This window comes from Heptranchias perlo, unplaced genomic scaffold (genome assembly GCF_035084215.1).
Source record: "Heptranchias perlo isolate sHepPer1 unplaced genomic scaffold, sHepPer1.hap1 HAP1_SCAFFOLD_140, whole genome shotgun sequence".
NCBI classification, from domain to species: Eukaryota; Metazoa; Chordata; class Chondrichthyes; order Hexanchiformes; family Hexanchidae; genus Heptranchias; species Heptranchias perlo.
The window spans coordinates 91,019-106,124 of record NW_027138646.1 but is presented as its reverse complement, the minus strand read 5'-3'; the positions used below and the strand labels follow the sequence as shown (position 1 = coordinate 106,124).

Here is a 15,106-nt window from a genome sequence, read left to right as displayed (position 1 = left end):
CCTGGAACAGAATCCTTCGATCGTTTTTTGGGCTGTCTCCAGATTCGAGCTCCCAGATGTTAAATTCAAAAAATTGAAGACATAAAAAAATGCTGAGAATGCCTGAGGGGAGGAAAAGTCTCAGGTTACTTGCAGTTACACAGACTGTATAAATATGCGTGAGTTACACAGACTGTAACAATACCCATGAGTTACACAGACTGTAACAATACCCATGATTTACACAGACTGTAACAATACCCGTGAGTTACAAAGACTGTAACAATACCTGAGAGTTACAAAGACTGTAACAATACCTGAGAGTTACACAGACTGTAACAATACCTGAGAGTTACAAAGACTGTAACAATACCTGAGAGTTACACAGACTGTAACAACACCTGTGCATTACACAGTCTGTACCAATACCTGATATTTACACAGACTGTAATAATACCTGTAAGAAACACAGACTGTAACAACACCTGAGAGTTACACAGATTGTAACAATACCTGAGATTTACACAGACTGTAACAACACCTGTGCATTACACAGTCTGTACCAATACCTGATATTTACACAGACTGTAATAATACCTGTAAGAAACACAGACTGTAACAATACCTGAGAGTTACACAGACTGTAACAACACCTGTGCATTACACAGTCTGTACCAATACCTGATATTTACACAGACTGTAATAATACCTGTAAGAAACACAGACTGTAGCAATACCTGAGAGTTACACAGACTGTACCAATACCTGAGAGTTACACAGACTGTAACAATACCTGAGAGTTACACAGACTGTACCAATACCTGAGAGTTACACAGACTGTACCAATACCTGAGAGTTACACAGACTGTAACAATACCTTTGAGTTACACAGACTGGACAAACAGGGGGCTCTAGGGGGGGAGGAGCTAAATATGATTAAAATCACTAAGGAATTGGTACTCAGTAAATTAATGGGACTCAAGGCGGATAAATCCCCTGGACCTGATGGCTTACATCCCAGGGTCTTGAGGGAAGTGGCAGTAGGGATTGTGGATGCTTTGGTAATAATTTTCCAAAATTCTCTGGACTCAGCAAAGGTCCCGGCAGATTGGAAAACTGCTGATGTAACACTGTTATTTAAAAAGGGTAGTAGGCAGAAAGCTGGAAATTATAGACCAGTTAGCCTAACATCTGTGGTGGGTAAAATTTTGGAGTCGATTATTAAGGAGACAGTAGTGGAACATTTGGATAAACAATTTAATAGGACAAAGTCAGCATGGCTTTATGAAGGGGAAGTCATGTCTGACAAATTTGCTTGAGTTCTTTGAGGACATAACGTACAGGGTGGATAAAGGGGAACCAGTGGACATAGTGTATTTAGACTTCCAGAAGGCATTCGACAAGGTGCCACATAAAAGATTATTGCTCAAGATAAAGAATCACTGGATTGGGGGTAATATTCTGGCATGGGTGGAGGATTGGTTATCTAACAGGAAGCAGAGAGTTGGGATAAATGGTTCATTCTCGGACTGGCAACCAGTAGCCAGTGGTGTTCCGCAGGGGTCGGTTCTGGGTCCCCAACTCTTTACAATCCATATTAACGATTTGGAGGAGGGGACCGAGTGTAACATATCAAAGTTTGCAGATGATACAAAGATGGGAGGGAAAGTAGAGAGTGAGGAGGACATAAAAATCCTACAAGGGGATATAGACAGGCTGGGTGAGTGGGCGGAGATTTGGCAGATGCAATACAATATTAGAAAATGTGAGGTTATGCACTTTGGCAGGAAAAATCAGAGAGCAAGTTATTTTCTTAATGGTGAGAAACTGGAAAGTACTGCAGTACAAAGGGATCTGGGGGTCTGAGTGCAAGAAAATCAAAAAGTTAGCATGCAGGTGCAGCAGGTGATCAAGAAGGCCAACGGAATAGAGTCATAGAGTTATACAGCACGGATAGAGGCCCTTCGGCCCATCGTGTCCGCGCCGGCCGTCAAGCCCTGTCTAATCTAATCCCATATTCCACCATTTGGTCCGTAGACTTGTATGCTATGGCATTTCAAGTGCTCATCCAATGTTGGCTTTTATTGCTAGGGGGATAGAATATAAAAACAGGGAGGTATTGCTGCAGTTATATAAGGTATTGGTGAGACCGCACCTGGAATACTGCATACAGTTTTGGTCTCCATATTTAAGAAAGGACATACTTGCTCTCGAGGCAGTACAAAGAAGGTTCACTCAGTTAATCCCGGGGATGAGGGGGCGGACATATGAGGAGAGGTTGAGTAGATTGGGACTCTACTCATTGGAGTTCAGAAGAATGAGAGGCGATCTTATTGAAACATATAAGATTGTGAAGGGGCTTGATCGGGTGGATGCGGTAAGGATGTTCCCAAAGATGGGTGAAACTCGAACTAGGGGGCATAATCTTAGAATAAGGGGCTGCTCTTTCAAAACTGAGATGAGGAGAAACTTCTTCACTCAGAGGGTAGTCGGCCTGTGGAATTTGCTGCCCCAGGAAGTTGTGGAAGCTACATCATTAAATAAATTTAAAACAGAAATAGACAGTTTCCTGGAAGTAAAGGGAATTAGGGGTTACGGGGAGCGGGCAGGAAATTGGACATGAATTTAGATTTGAGGTTAGGATCAGATCAGCCATGATCTTATTGAATGGTGGAGCAGGCTCGAGGGGCCGATTGGCTGACTCCTGCTCCTATTTCTTATGTTCTTATGTACTGTAACAATACCTGTGCATTACCCAGGTTGTAACAAAGCTGAGATTTACAAAGACAATAACAGGCTGTAACAATACCTGAGATTTACACAGACTGTAACAATACCTGAGAGTTACACAGACTGTAACAATACCTGTGCATTACACAGACTGGAACAACACCAGTGCATTACACAGACTGTAAAAATACCTGTGAGTTACACAGACTGTAACAACACCTGAGATCTACACAGCCTGTAACAAAACTTGTGAGTTACACAGACTGTAACAGTACCTGTGAGTTACACAGACTGTAACAATACTTGTGAGTTACACAGACCATAACAATACCTGTGAGTTACACAGACTGTAACAACACCTGTGCATTACACAGACTGTAAGAAGACCTGAGATTTACACAGGCTGTAACAATACCTGTGAGTTACACAGACTGTAACAGAACTTGTGAGTTACACAGACTGTAACAGTACCTGTGAGTTCCACATTCTGTAACAATACTTGTGAGTAACACAGACTGTAACAATATCTGTGAGTTACACAGACTGTAACAATACCTGAGAGTTACACAGACTGTAACAATACCTGAGAGTTACACAGACTGTAACAGTACCTGTGAGTTCCACATTCTGTAACAATACTTGTGAGTAACACAGACTGTAACAATATCTGTGAGTTACACAGACTGTAACAATACCTGAGAGTTACACAGACTGTAACAATACCTGAGAGTTACACAGACTGTAACCATACATGAGTGTTGCACAGACTGTAACAATACCTGTGCATTACACAGACTGTATCAATACCTGAGAGTTCCACAGACTATAACAACACTTGTGAGTTACACAGACTGGAACAATACTTGTGAGTTACACAGATTGGAACAATACTTGTGAGTTACACAGACTGTAACAATACCTGTGAGTTACACAGACTGTAAAAATACCCATGATTTACACGGACTGTAACAATACTTGTGAGTTACACAGACTGTAACAATACCTGTGAGTTACACAGACTGTAACAATACTTGTGAGTTCCACATACTGTAAAAATACCCATGATTTACACGGACTGTAACAATACTTGTGAGTTACACAGACTGTAACAATCCAAGTGAGTGACACACACTAAAAATACTTGTGAGTTACAAAGACTTTAACAGTACCTGTGAGTTACACATACTGTAACAATATCTGTGAGTTACACAGACTGTAACAACACCTGTGCATTACACAGACTGTAACAAGACCTGAGATTTACACAGGCTGTAACACTACCTGTGAGTTACACAGACTGTAACAAAACTTGTAAGTTACACAGACTGTAACGATACCTGTGAGTTACACAGACTATATCAATACTGTTAGCTAAGATAGAAGCCCATGGAATCGAGGGAAAAGTACGGACTTGGTTAGGAAGTTGGCTGAGTGAAAGGCGACAGAGAGTAGGGATAATGGGAAGGTATTCACATTGGCAGGATGTGACTTGTGGAGTCCCGCAGGGATCTGTCTTGGGGCCTCAATTATTCACAATATTTATTAACGGCTTAGATGAAGGCATAGAAAGTCTCATATCTAAGTTTGCCGATGACACAAAGATTGGTGGCATTGTAAGCAGTGTAGATGAAAACATAAAATTACAAAGCGATATTGATAGATTAGGTGAATGGGCAAAACTGTGGCAAATGGAATTCAATGTAGACAAATGTGAGGTCATCCACTTTGGATCAAAAAAGGATAGAACAGGGTACTTTCTAAATGGTAAAAAGTTAAAAACAGTGGCTGTCCAAAGGGACTTAGGGGTTCAGGTACATAGATCATCGAAGTGTCATGAACAGGTGCAGAAAATAATCAATAAGGCTAATGGAATGCTGGCCTTTATATCTGGAGTACAAGGGGGCAGAAGTGATGCTGCAGCTATACAAAACCCCGGTTAGACCGCACCTGGAGTACTGTGAGCAGTTCTGGGCACCGCACCTTCGGAAGGACATATTGGCCTTGGAGGGAGTGCAGCGTAGGTTTACTAGAATGATACCCGGACTTCAAGGGTTAAGTTATGAGGAGAGATTATACAAATTGGGGTTGTATTCTCTAGAGTTTCGAAGGTTAAGGGGTGATCTGATCGAAGTTTATAAGATATTATGGGGAACAGATAGGGTGGATAGAGAGAAACTATTTCCGCTGGGTGGGGACTTTAGGAGTCGGGAGCACAGTCTAAAAATTAGAGCCAGACCTTTCAGGAGCGAGATTAGAAAACATTTCTACACACACAGGGTTGTAGAAGTTTGGAATTCTCTTCTGTAAACGGCAATTGATACTAGCTCAATCGCTAAATTTAAATGTGAGATAGATAGCTTTTTGGCATCCAAAGGTATTAAGGGATATGGGCCAAAGGCAGGTATATGGAGTTCGATCCCAGATCAGCCATGATCTTATCAAATGGCGGAGCAGGCACGAGGGGCTGAATGGCCTCCTCCTGTTCCGATGTTCCTATGTACCTAACACCTATGAGTTACACAGACAGTAAAAATACCCATGATTTACACAGACTGTAACAATACCTGTGAGTTCCACATACTGTCACAATTCCTGTGAGTTCCATATACTGTCACAATACTTGTGAGTTACACTGACTGTAAAAATAACTGTGAGTAACACAGACAAAACAATACCCATGATTTACACAGACTGCAACAATACTTGTGAGTAACACAGACTGTAACAATACTTGTGAGTTACACAGACTGTAACAATACATGTGAGTTACACACACTGTAACAATATTTGTGAGTTACACAGACTGTAACAGTACCTGTTAGTTACACAGACTGTAACAATACTTGTGAGTTACACAGACTGTAACAGTACCTGTGAGTTACACAGACTGTAACAATACCTGTGAGTTACACAGACTATAACAATACTTGTGAGTGACACAGACTAGAACAATACCCATGATTTACACGGACTGTAACAATACTTGTGAGTTACACAGACTGTAACAATGCAAGTGAGTTACACACACTGTAACAATATCTGTGAGTTGCACAGACCAACAATACCTGTGAGTTGCACAGGCTGTCACAATTCCCATGAGTTCCACATACTGCAACAATACTTGTGAGTTACACACACTGTAACAGTACCTGTTAGTAACACATACTCGAACAATACTTGTGAGTTACACAGACTGTAACAATACCTGTGAGTGACACAGACTGTAACAATGCAAGTTAGTTACACACACTGTAACAATACTTGTGAGTTACACAGACTGTAACAGTACTTGTGAGTTACACATACTGTAAAAATACTTGTGAGTTATACAGACTGTAACAATACCTGTGAATTACACAGACTGTAAAAATACCTGTGAGTAACACAGACTAACAATGTCTGTGAGTTGCACAGACTGTAACAAGACCTGTGAGTTGCATAGACTGTCACAATTCCCGTGAGTTACACAGACTGTAACAATACCTGTGAGTTACACAGACTGTAACAATACCTGTGAGTTACAAAGACTTGTGAGTTACACAGACTGTAACAAAACCTGTGAGTGACACAGACTATAACAATACCCATGATTTACACAGACTTTAACAATGCAAGTGAGTTACACACACTGTAAAAATACTTGTGAGTTACACAGACTGTAACAGTACCTGTGAGTTACACAGACTGTAACAAACTTGTGAGTTACACAGACTGTAACAATACATGTGAGTTACACACACTGTAAAAAATACTTGTGAGTTACAAAGACTTTAACAGTACCTGTGAGTTACACATACTGTAACAATACTGTTAGCTAAGATAGAAGCCCATGGAATCGAGGGAAAAGTACGGACTTGGTTCGGAAGTTGGCTGAGTGAAAGGCGACAGAGAGTAGGGATAATGGGAAGGTACTCACATTGGCAGGATGTGACTAGTGGAGTCCCGCAGGGATCTGTCTTGGGGCCTAAATTGTTCACAATATTTATAAACGACTTAGATGAAGGCATAGAAAGTCTCATATCTAAGTTTGCCGATGACACAAAGATTGGTGGCATTGTAAGCAGTGTAGATGAAAACATAAAATTACAAAGCGATATTGATAGATTAGGTGAATGGGCAAAACTGTGGCAAATGGAATTCAATGTAGACAAATGTGAGGTCATCCACTTTGGATCAAAAAAGGATAGAACAGGATACTTTCTAAATGGTAAAAAGTTAAAAACAGTGGATGTCCAAAGGGACTTAGGGGTTCAGGTACATAGATCATCGAAGTGTCATGAACAGGTGCAGAAAATAATCAATGAGGCTAATGGAATGCTGGCCTTTATATCCAGAGGACTGGAGTACAAGGGGGCAGAAGTTATGCTGCAGCTATACAAAACCCAGGTTAGACCGCACCTGGAGTACTGTGAGCAGTTCTGGGCACCGCACCTTCGGAAGGACATATTGGCCTTGGAGGGAGTGCAGCGTAGGTTTACTAGAATGATACCTGGACTTCAAGGATTATGTTACGAGGAGAGATTACACAAATTGGGGTTGTATTCTCTGGAGTTTCGAAGGTTAAGGGGTGATCTGATCGAAGTTTATAAGATATTAAGGGGAACAGATAGGGTGGATAGAGAGAAACTATTTCCACTGGTTGGGGATTTTAGGAGTAGGGGGCACAGTCTAAAAATTAGAGCCAGACCTTTCAGGAGCGAGATTAGAAAACATTTCTACACACAAAGGGTGGTAGAAGTTTGGAACTCTCTTCCGCAAACAGCAATTGATACTAGCTCAATTGCTAAATTTAAATCTGAGATAGATAGCTTTTTGGCAACCAAAGGTATTAAGGGATATGGGCCAAAGGATATGGAGTTAGATCACAGATCAGCCATGATCTTATCAAATGGCGGAGCAGGCACGAGGGGCTGAATGGCCGACTCCTGTTCCTATGTTCCTATGTTCCTAACACCTATGAGTTACACAGACAGTAAAAATACCCATGATTTACACAGACTGTAACAAGGTTTGTGAATTACACAGATTTTAACAATACCTGTGAGTTATAGAGACTATAACAATACCCATGATTTACACAGACTATAACAATACCCATGATTTACACAGACTGTAACAATACTTGTGAGTTGCTCAGATTGCAACAATACACATGATTTACACAGACTGTAAAAACACCCATGATTTACACGGACTGTAACAATACTTGTGAGTTACACAGACTGTAACCATACTGTGAGTTACACAGACTGTAACCATACTGTGAGTTACACAGACTGTAACAATACCTGTGCGTTACACAGACTATAACAATACCTGTGCGTTACACAAACTGTAACAATACCTGTGAGTTACATAGACTGTAACAATACCTGTGAGTAACACAGACTGTAACAATATCTGTGAGTTGCACAGACTGTAACAATACCTGTGAGTTACATAGACTGTAACAATATCTGTGAGTTGCACAGACTGTAACCATACTGTGAGTTACACAGACTGTAACAATACCTGTGCGTTACACAGACTATAACAATACCTGTGCGTTACACAAACTGTAACAATACCTGTGAGTTACATAGACTGTAACAATACCTGTGAGTAACACAGACTGTAACAATATCTGTGAGTTGCACAGACTGTAACAATACCTGTGAGTTACATAGACTGTAACAATACCTGTGAGTAACACAGACTGTAAAAATACCTGTGAGTTGCACAGACTGTAACAATACCTGTGAGTTGCACAGACTGTAACAATACCTGTGAGTTACACAGACTGTAAAAATACCTGTGAGTTGCACAGACTGTAACAATACCTGTGAGTTGCACAGACTGTAAAAATACCTGTGAGTTGCACATACTGTAACAATACCTGTGAGTTGCACAGACTGTAAAAATACCTGTGAGTTGCACAGACTATAACAATACCCATGATTTACACAGACTGTAAAAATACCTCCAAGTTACACAGACTGGAACAATTCCCATGAATTACACAGACTGTAACAATACCTGTGAGATAGACGGACTGTAACAATATCCCTGAGTTGCACAGATTGTAACAATCCCTGTGAGTTGCACAGACTGTAACAATCCCTGTGAGTTGCACAGACTGTAACAATCCCTGTGAGTTACACAGACTGTAACAATCCCTGTGAGTTACACAGACTGTAACAATCCCTGTGAGTTACACAGACTGTAACAATCCCTGTGAGTTACACAGACTGTAACAATACCTGTGAGTTACACAGACTATAATAATACCTGTGAGTTACACAGACTATAATAATACCTGTGAGTTGCACAGACTGTAACAATACTTGTGAGTTACAGACTGAAACAATCCCTGTGAGTTGCACAGACTGTAACAATCCCTGTGAGTTACACAGACTGTAACAATCCCTGTGAGTTGCACAGACTGTAACAATCCCTGTGAGTTACACAGACTGTAACAATCCCTGTGAGTTGCACAGACTGTAACAATACCTGTGAGTTACACAGACTATAATAATACCTGTGAGTTACACAGACTGTAACAATACTTGTGATTTACACAGACTGTCACAATTCCCATGAATTCCACATACTGCAACAATACTTGTGAGTTACACATACAGTAAAAATACCTGTGAGTTACACAGACTGTAACAATACCTATGAGTTACACACAGTGTTACAATACCTGTGAGATAAATCTCCGGGACCTGATGAAATGTATCCCAGGACGTTATGGGAGGTTAGGGAGGAAATTGCGGGTCCCCTAGCAGAGATATTTGAATCATCCACCGCTACAGGTGAGGTGCCTGAAGACTGGAGGGTAGCAAATGTTGTGCCTTTGTTTAAGAAGGGCGGCAGGGAAAAGCCTGGGAATTACAGACCAGTGAGCCTGACATCTGTAGTGGGTAAGTTGTTAGAGGGTATTCTGAGGGACAGGATCGACAGGCATTTGGAGAGGCAGGGACTAATTAGGAACAGTCAGCATGGTTTTGTGAGAGGAAAATCATGTCTCACGAATTTGATTGAGTTTTTTGAAGGGGTAACCAAGAAGATAGATGAGGGCTGTGCAGTAGACGTGGTCTACATGGACTTCAGCAAAGCCTTTGACAAGGTACCGCATGGTAGGTTGTTACATAAGGTTAAATCTCATGGGATCCAAGGTGAGGTAGCCAATTGGATACAAAATTGGCTTGACGACAGAAGACAGAGGGTGGTTGTAGAGGGTTGTTTTTCAAACTGGATGCCTGTGTCCAGCGGTGTGCCTCAGGGATCGGTGCTGGGTCCGCTGTTATTTGTTATTTATATTAGTGATTTGGATGAGAATTTAGGAGGCATGGTTAGTAAGTTTGCAGATGACACCAAGATTGGTGGCATTGTGGACAGTGAAGAAGGTTATCTAGGATTGCAACGGGATCTTGATCAATTGGGCCAGTGGGCCGATGAATGGCAGATGGAGTTTAATTTAGATAAATGTGAGGTGATGCATTTTGGAAGATCGAATCGGGCCAGGACCTACTCCGTTAATGGTAGGGCGTTGGGGAGAGTTATAGAACAAAGAGATCTAGGAGTACAGATTCATAGCTCCTTGAAAGTGGAGTCACAGGTGGATAGGGTGGTGAAGAAGGCATTCAGCATGCTTGGTTTCATTGGTCAGAACATTGAATACAGGAGTTGGGATGTCTTGTTGAAGTTGTACAGGGCATTGGTGAGGCCACACTTGGAGTACTGTGTACAGTTCTGGTCACCCTATTATAGAAAGGATATTATTAAACTAGAAAGAGTGCAGAAAAGATTTACTAGGATGCTACCGGGACTTGATGGTTTGACTTATAGGGAGAGGTTAGACAGACTGGGACTTTTTTCCCTGGAGAGTAGGAGGTTAAGGGGTGATCTTATAGAAGTCTATAAAATAATGAGGGGCATAGATAAGGTCGATAGTCAAAATCTTTTCCCAAAGGTAGGGGAGTCTATAACGAGGGGCCATAGATTTAAGGTGAGAGGGGAGAGATACAAAAGGGTCCAGAGGGGCAATTTTTTCACTCAAAGGGTGGTGAGTGTCTGGAACGAGCTGCCAGAGGCAGTAGTAGAGGCGGGTACAATTTTGTCTTTTAAAAAGCATTTGGACAGTTACATGGGTAAGATGGGTATAGAGGGATATGGGCCAAGTGCAGGCAATTGGGACTAGCTTAGTGGTATAAACTGGGCGACATGGACATGTTGGGCCGAAGGGCCTGTTTCCATGTTGTAACTTCTATAATACAAGTGAGTTACACACATTGTAAAAATACGTGAGTTACACAGACTTTAACAGTACCTGTGAGTTACACAGACTTTAACAGTACCTGTGAGTTACACAGACTTTAACAGTACCTGTGAGTTACACAGACTTTAACAGTACCTGTGAGTTACACAGACTGTAACGACACCTGTGAGTAACACAGACTATAATAATATCTGTGAGTTACAAAGACTATGAGGTTATGAGGAGGTTATGATGGAGCTGTATAAAACACTGGTTAGGCCACAGCTGGAGTACTGTGTGCAGTTCTGGTCGCCACACTACAGGAAGGATGTGATCGCTTTGGAGAGGGTGCAGAGGAGATTCACCAGGATGTTACCAGGGCTGGAGCGCTTCAGCTATGAAGAGAGACTGGGAAGATTGGGCTTGTTTTCCTTGGAGCAGAGGAGGCTGAGGGGGGACATGATTGAGGTGTACAAAATTATGAGGGGCACAGATAGGATGGATACTAAGGAGCTTTTTCCCTTCGTTGAGGGTTCTATAACAAGGGGACATAGATTCAAGGTAAAAAGCGGGAGGTTTAGAGGGGATTTGAGAAAGAACTTTTTCACCCAGAGGGTGGTTGGAGTCTGGAACTCACTGCCTGAAAGGGTTGTGGAGGCAGGAACCCTCACAACATTCAAGAAGCATTTGGATGAGCACTTGAAATGCCATAGCATACAAGGCTACGGACCAAATGCTGGAATATGGGATTAGAGTAGACAGGGCTGATGGCCGGCACGGACACGATGGGCCGAAGGGCCTCTATCCGTGCTGTATGATTCTATGACTCTATGACTATAACAATACTGTTAGCTAAGATAGAAGCCCATGGAATCGAGGGAAAAGTACGGACTTGGTTAGGAAGTTAGCTGAGCGAAAGGTGACAGAGAGTAGGGATAATGGGTAGGTATTCACATTGGCAGGATGTGACTAGTGGAGTCCTGCAGGGATCTGTCTTGGGGCCTCAATTATTCACAATATTTATTAACGACTTAGATGAAGGCATAGAAAGTCTCATATCTAAGTTTGCCGATGACACAAAGATTGGTGGCATTGTAAGCAGTGTAGATGAAAACATAAAATTACAAAGCGATATTGATAGATTAGGTGAATGGGCAAAACTGTGGCAAATGGAATTCAATGTAGACAAATGTGAGGTCATCCACTTTGGATCAAAAAAGGATAGAACAGGGTACTTTCTAAATGGTAAAAAGTTAAAAACAGTGGATGTCCAAAGGGACTTAGGTGTTAAGGTACATAGATCATTGAAGTGTCATGAACAGATGCAGAAAATATTCAATAAGGCTAATGGAATGCTGGCCTTTATATCTAGAGGACGAGAGTACAAGGGGGCAGAAGTTATGCTTCAGCTATACAAAACACTGGTTAGACCGCACCTGGAGTACTGTGAGCAGTTCTGGGCACCGCACCTTCGGAAGGACATATTGGCCTTGGAGGGAGTGCAGCGTAGGTTTACTAGAATGATACCCGGACTTCAAGGGTTAAGGTACGAGGGGAGATTACACAAATTGGGGTTGTATTCTCTCGAGTTTCGAAGGTTAAGGGGTGATCTGATCGAAGTTTATAAGATATTAAGGGGAACAGATAGGGTGGATAGAGAGAAACTATTTCCGCTGGTTGGGGACTTTAGGAGTAGGGGGCACAGTCTAAAAATTAGAGCCAGACCTTTCAGGAGTGAGATTAGAAAACATTTCTACACACAAAGGGTGGTAGAATATTGGAACTCTCTTCCGCAAACGGCAATTGATACTAGCTCAATTATTAAATTTAAATCTGAGATAGATAGGTTTTTGGCAACCAAAGGTATTAAGGGATATGGGCCAAAGGCAGGTATATGGAGTTAGATCACAGATCAGCCATGATCTTATCAAATGGCGGAGCAGGCACGAGGGGCTGAATGGCCTACTCCTGTTCCTATGTTCCTAACACCTATGAGTTAAACAGACAGTAAAAATACCCACGATTTACACAGACTGTAAGAATACCTGTGAGTTACACAGACTATAATAATACCCATGATTTACACAGACTGTAACAATACCCATGAGTTACAGACGAGAACAATACCCATGATTTACAGACTGCAACAATACTTGTGAGTTACACAGATTTTAACAATACCTGTGAGTTGCACAGACCAACAATACCTGTGAGTTACACAGATTGCAACAATACCCATGATTTACACAGACTGTAAAAATACCCATGATTTTAACGGACTGTAACAATGCAAGTGAGTTACACAGACTGCAACAGTACCTGTGAGTTACACATACTGTAACAATACTTGTGAGTTACACAGACTGCAACAGTACCTGTAAGTTACACAGTCTATAGCAATATCTGTGAGTTACACAGACGATAACAATACCTGTGAATTACTCGGACTGTAAAAATACCTGTGAGTTACACTGACTCTAACAATACCCATGATTTACACAGACTGTAACAATACATGTGAGTTACACAGACTACAACAATACCCATGATTTACACAGAGTGTAACAATACTTGAGAGTTACACAGACTGTAACAATACCTGTGAGTTGCACAGACTGTAACAATACCTGTGAGTAACACAGACTGTAACAATACTTGTGAGTTACACAGACTGTAACAATACCTGTGAGTTACGAGTTACACAGACTGTAACAATCCCTGTGATTTGCACAGACTGTAACAATACCTGTGAGTTACACAGACTGTAACAATCCCTGTGAGTTACACAGACTGTAACAATCCCTGTGAGTTACACAGACTGTAACAATACCTGTGAGTTGCTCAGATTGATGAAAGAGAGTGTTGTCTTACGTAGAAGGGCCCATTGACTGCAGGTTGATAGACTCCATCAAATGAACAGTTCGCACTCCCTCTGCATGCAGTGAAATTGAAGACGGCCTTGATTGCCTGTTTGCATTCAGTTATTTTCCCCGATCCAAAGACTGTTACATTTTGTGTTCTGTCATACGGTGACGGTCTCTGGGCAGAGGTACATACGCTGTCATAGATGGAGCCCAAAGTCAAATTCGTCTCATACCCCCTCAGGTAGCACGGGTTCTCAATTGGCGTGTTCAAATTCACACCCTGGAAACAAACAGTTTATCAGCTGTGTCTGAGACAAAAAGCATGAACCTAATCGAGGGGTTCAGGGGGTTTATATAAAGAATAACAGATACCCGGGAGTGAGTTAAAGACTGGAATCTCATCGAGGGGTTCGAGGGGTTTATATATAGAATAACAGATACCCGGGAGTGAGTTACAGACTGGAATCTAATCGAGGGGTCCGGGGGGTTTATATATAGAATAACAGATACCCGGGAGTGAGTTAAAGACTGGAATCTAATCGAGTGGTTCGGGGGGTTTATATATAGAATAACAGATACCCGGGAGTGAGTTACAGACTGGAATCTAATCGAGGGGTTCGGGGGGTTTATATATAGAAAAACAGATACCCGGGAGTGAGTTAAAGACTGGAATCTAATCGAGGGGTTCGGGGGGTTTATATATAGAATAACAGATACCCGGGAGTGAGTTAAAGACTGGAATCTAATCGAGGGGTTCGGGGGGTTTATATATAGAATAACAGATACCCGGGAGTGAGTGACAGGCTGGAATCTAATCGAGGGGTTCGGGGGGTTTATATATCGAATATCAGATACCCGGGAGTGAGTTACAGACTGGAATCTAATCGAGGGGTTCGGGGGGTTTATATATCGAATAACAGATACCCGGGAGTGAGTTACAGACAGGAATCTAATCGAGGGGTTCGGGGGGATTTATTTTTAGAATAACAGATACCCGGGAGTGAGTTGCTGGCTGGAATCTAATCGAGGGGTTCGGGGGGATTTATTTTTAGAATAACAGATACCCGGGAGTGAGTTACAGACTGGAATGTAATTGAGGGGTTTCGGGGGGTTCATATATACAATAACAGATACCCGGGAGTGAGTTACATTCTGGAATCTAATCGAGGGGTTTGGGGTGGTTTATATACAGAATAACAGATACCCCGGAGTGAGTTACAGACTGGAATCTAATTGAGGGGTTCGGGGATTTCTTTATAGAATAACAGATACCCGGGAGTGAGTTACAGAC

The 15,106-nt window shown here is 41.8% G+C and overlaps 1 protein-coding gene across 1 annotated transcript in view; it reads right to left on the bottom strand.

The window, feature by feature from the left end:
- Positions 1–15,106, bottom strand: part of LOC137308830 (ectonucleoside triphosphate diphosphohydrolase 8-like) — a gene marked incomplete at its 5' end in the record, with an annotated part of 80,795 nt that overhangs the window by 22,917 nt on the left and 42,772 nt on the right. The window contains one exon of the mRNA XM_067977290.1: positions 13,823–14,095. Coding sequence (XP_067833391.1) covers positions 13,823–14,095 — 273 coding nt within the window. The remainder of the gene's footprint in view (positions 1–13,822; positions 14,096–15,106) is intronic.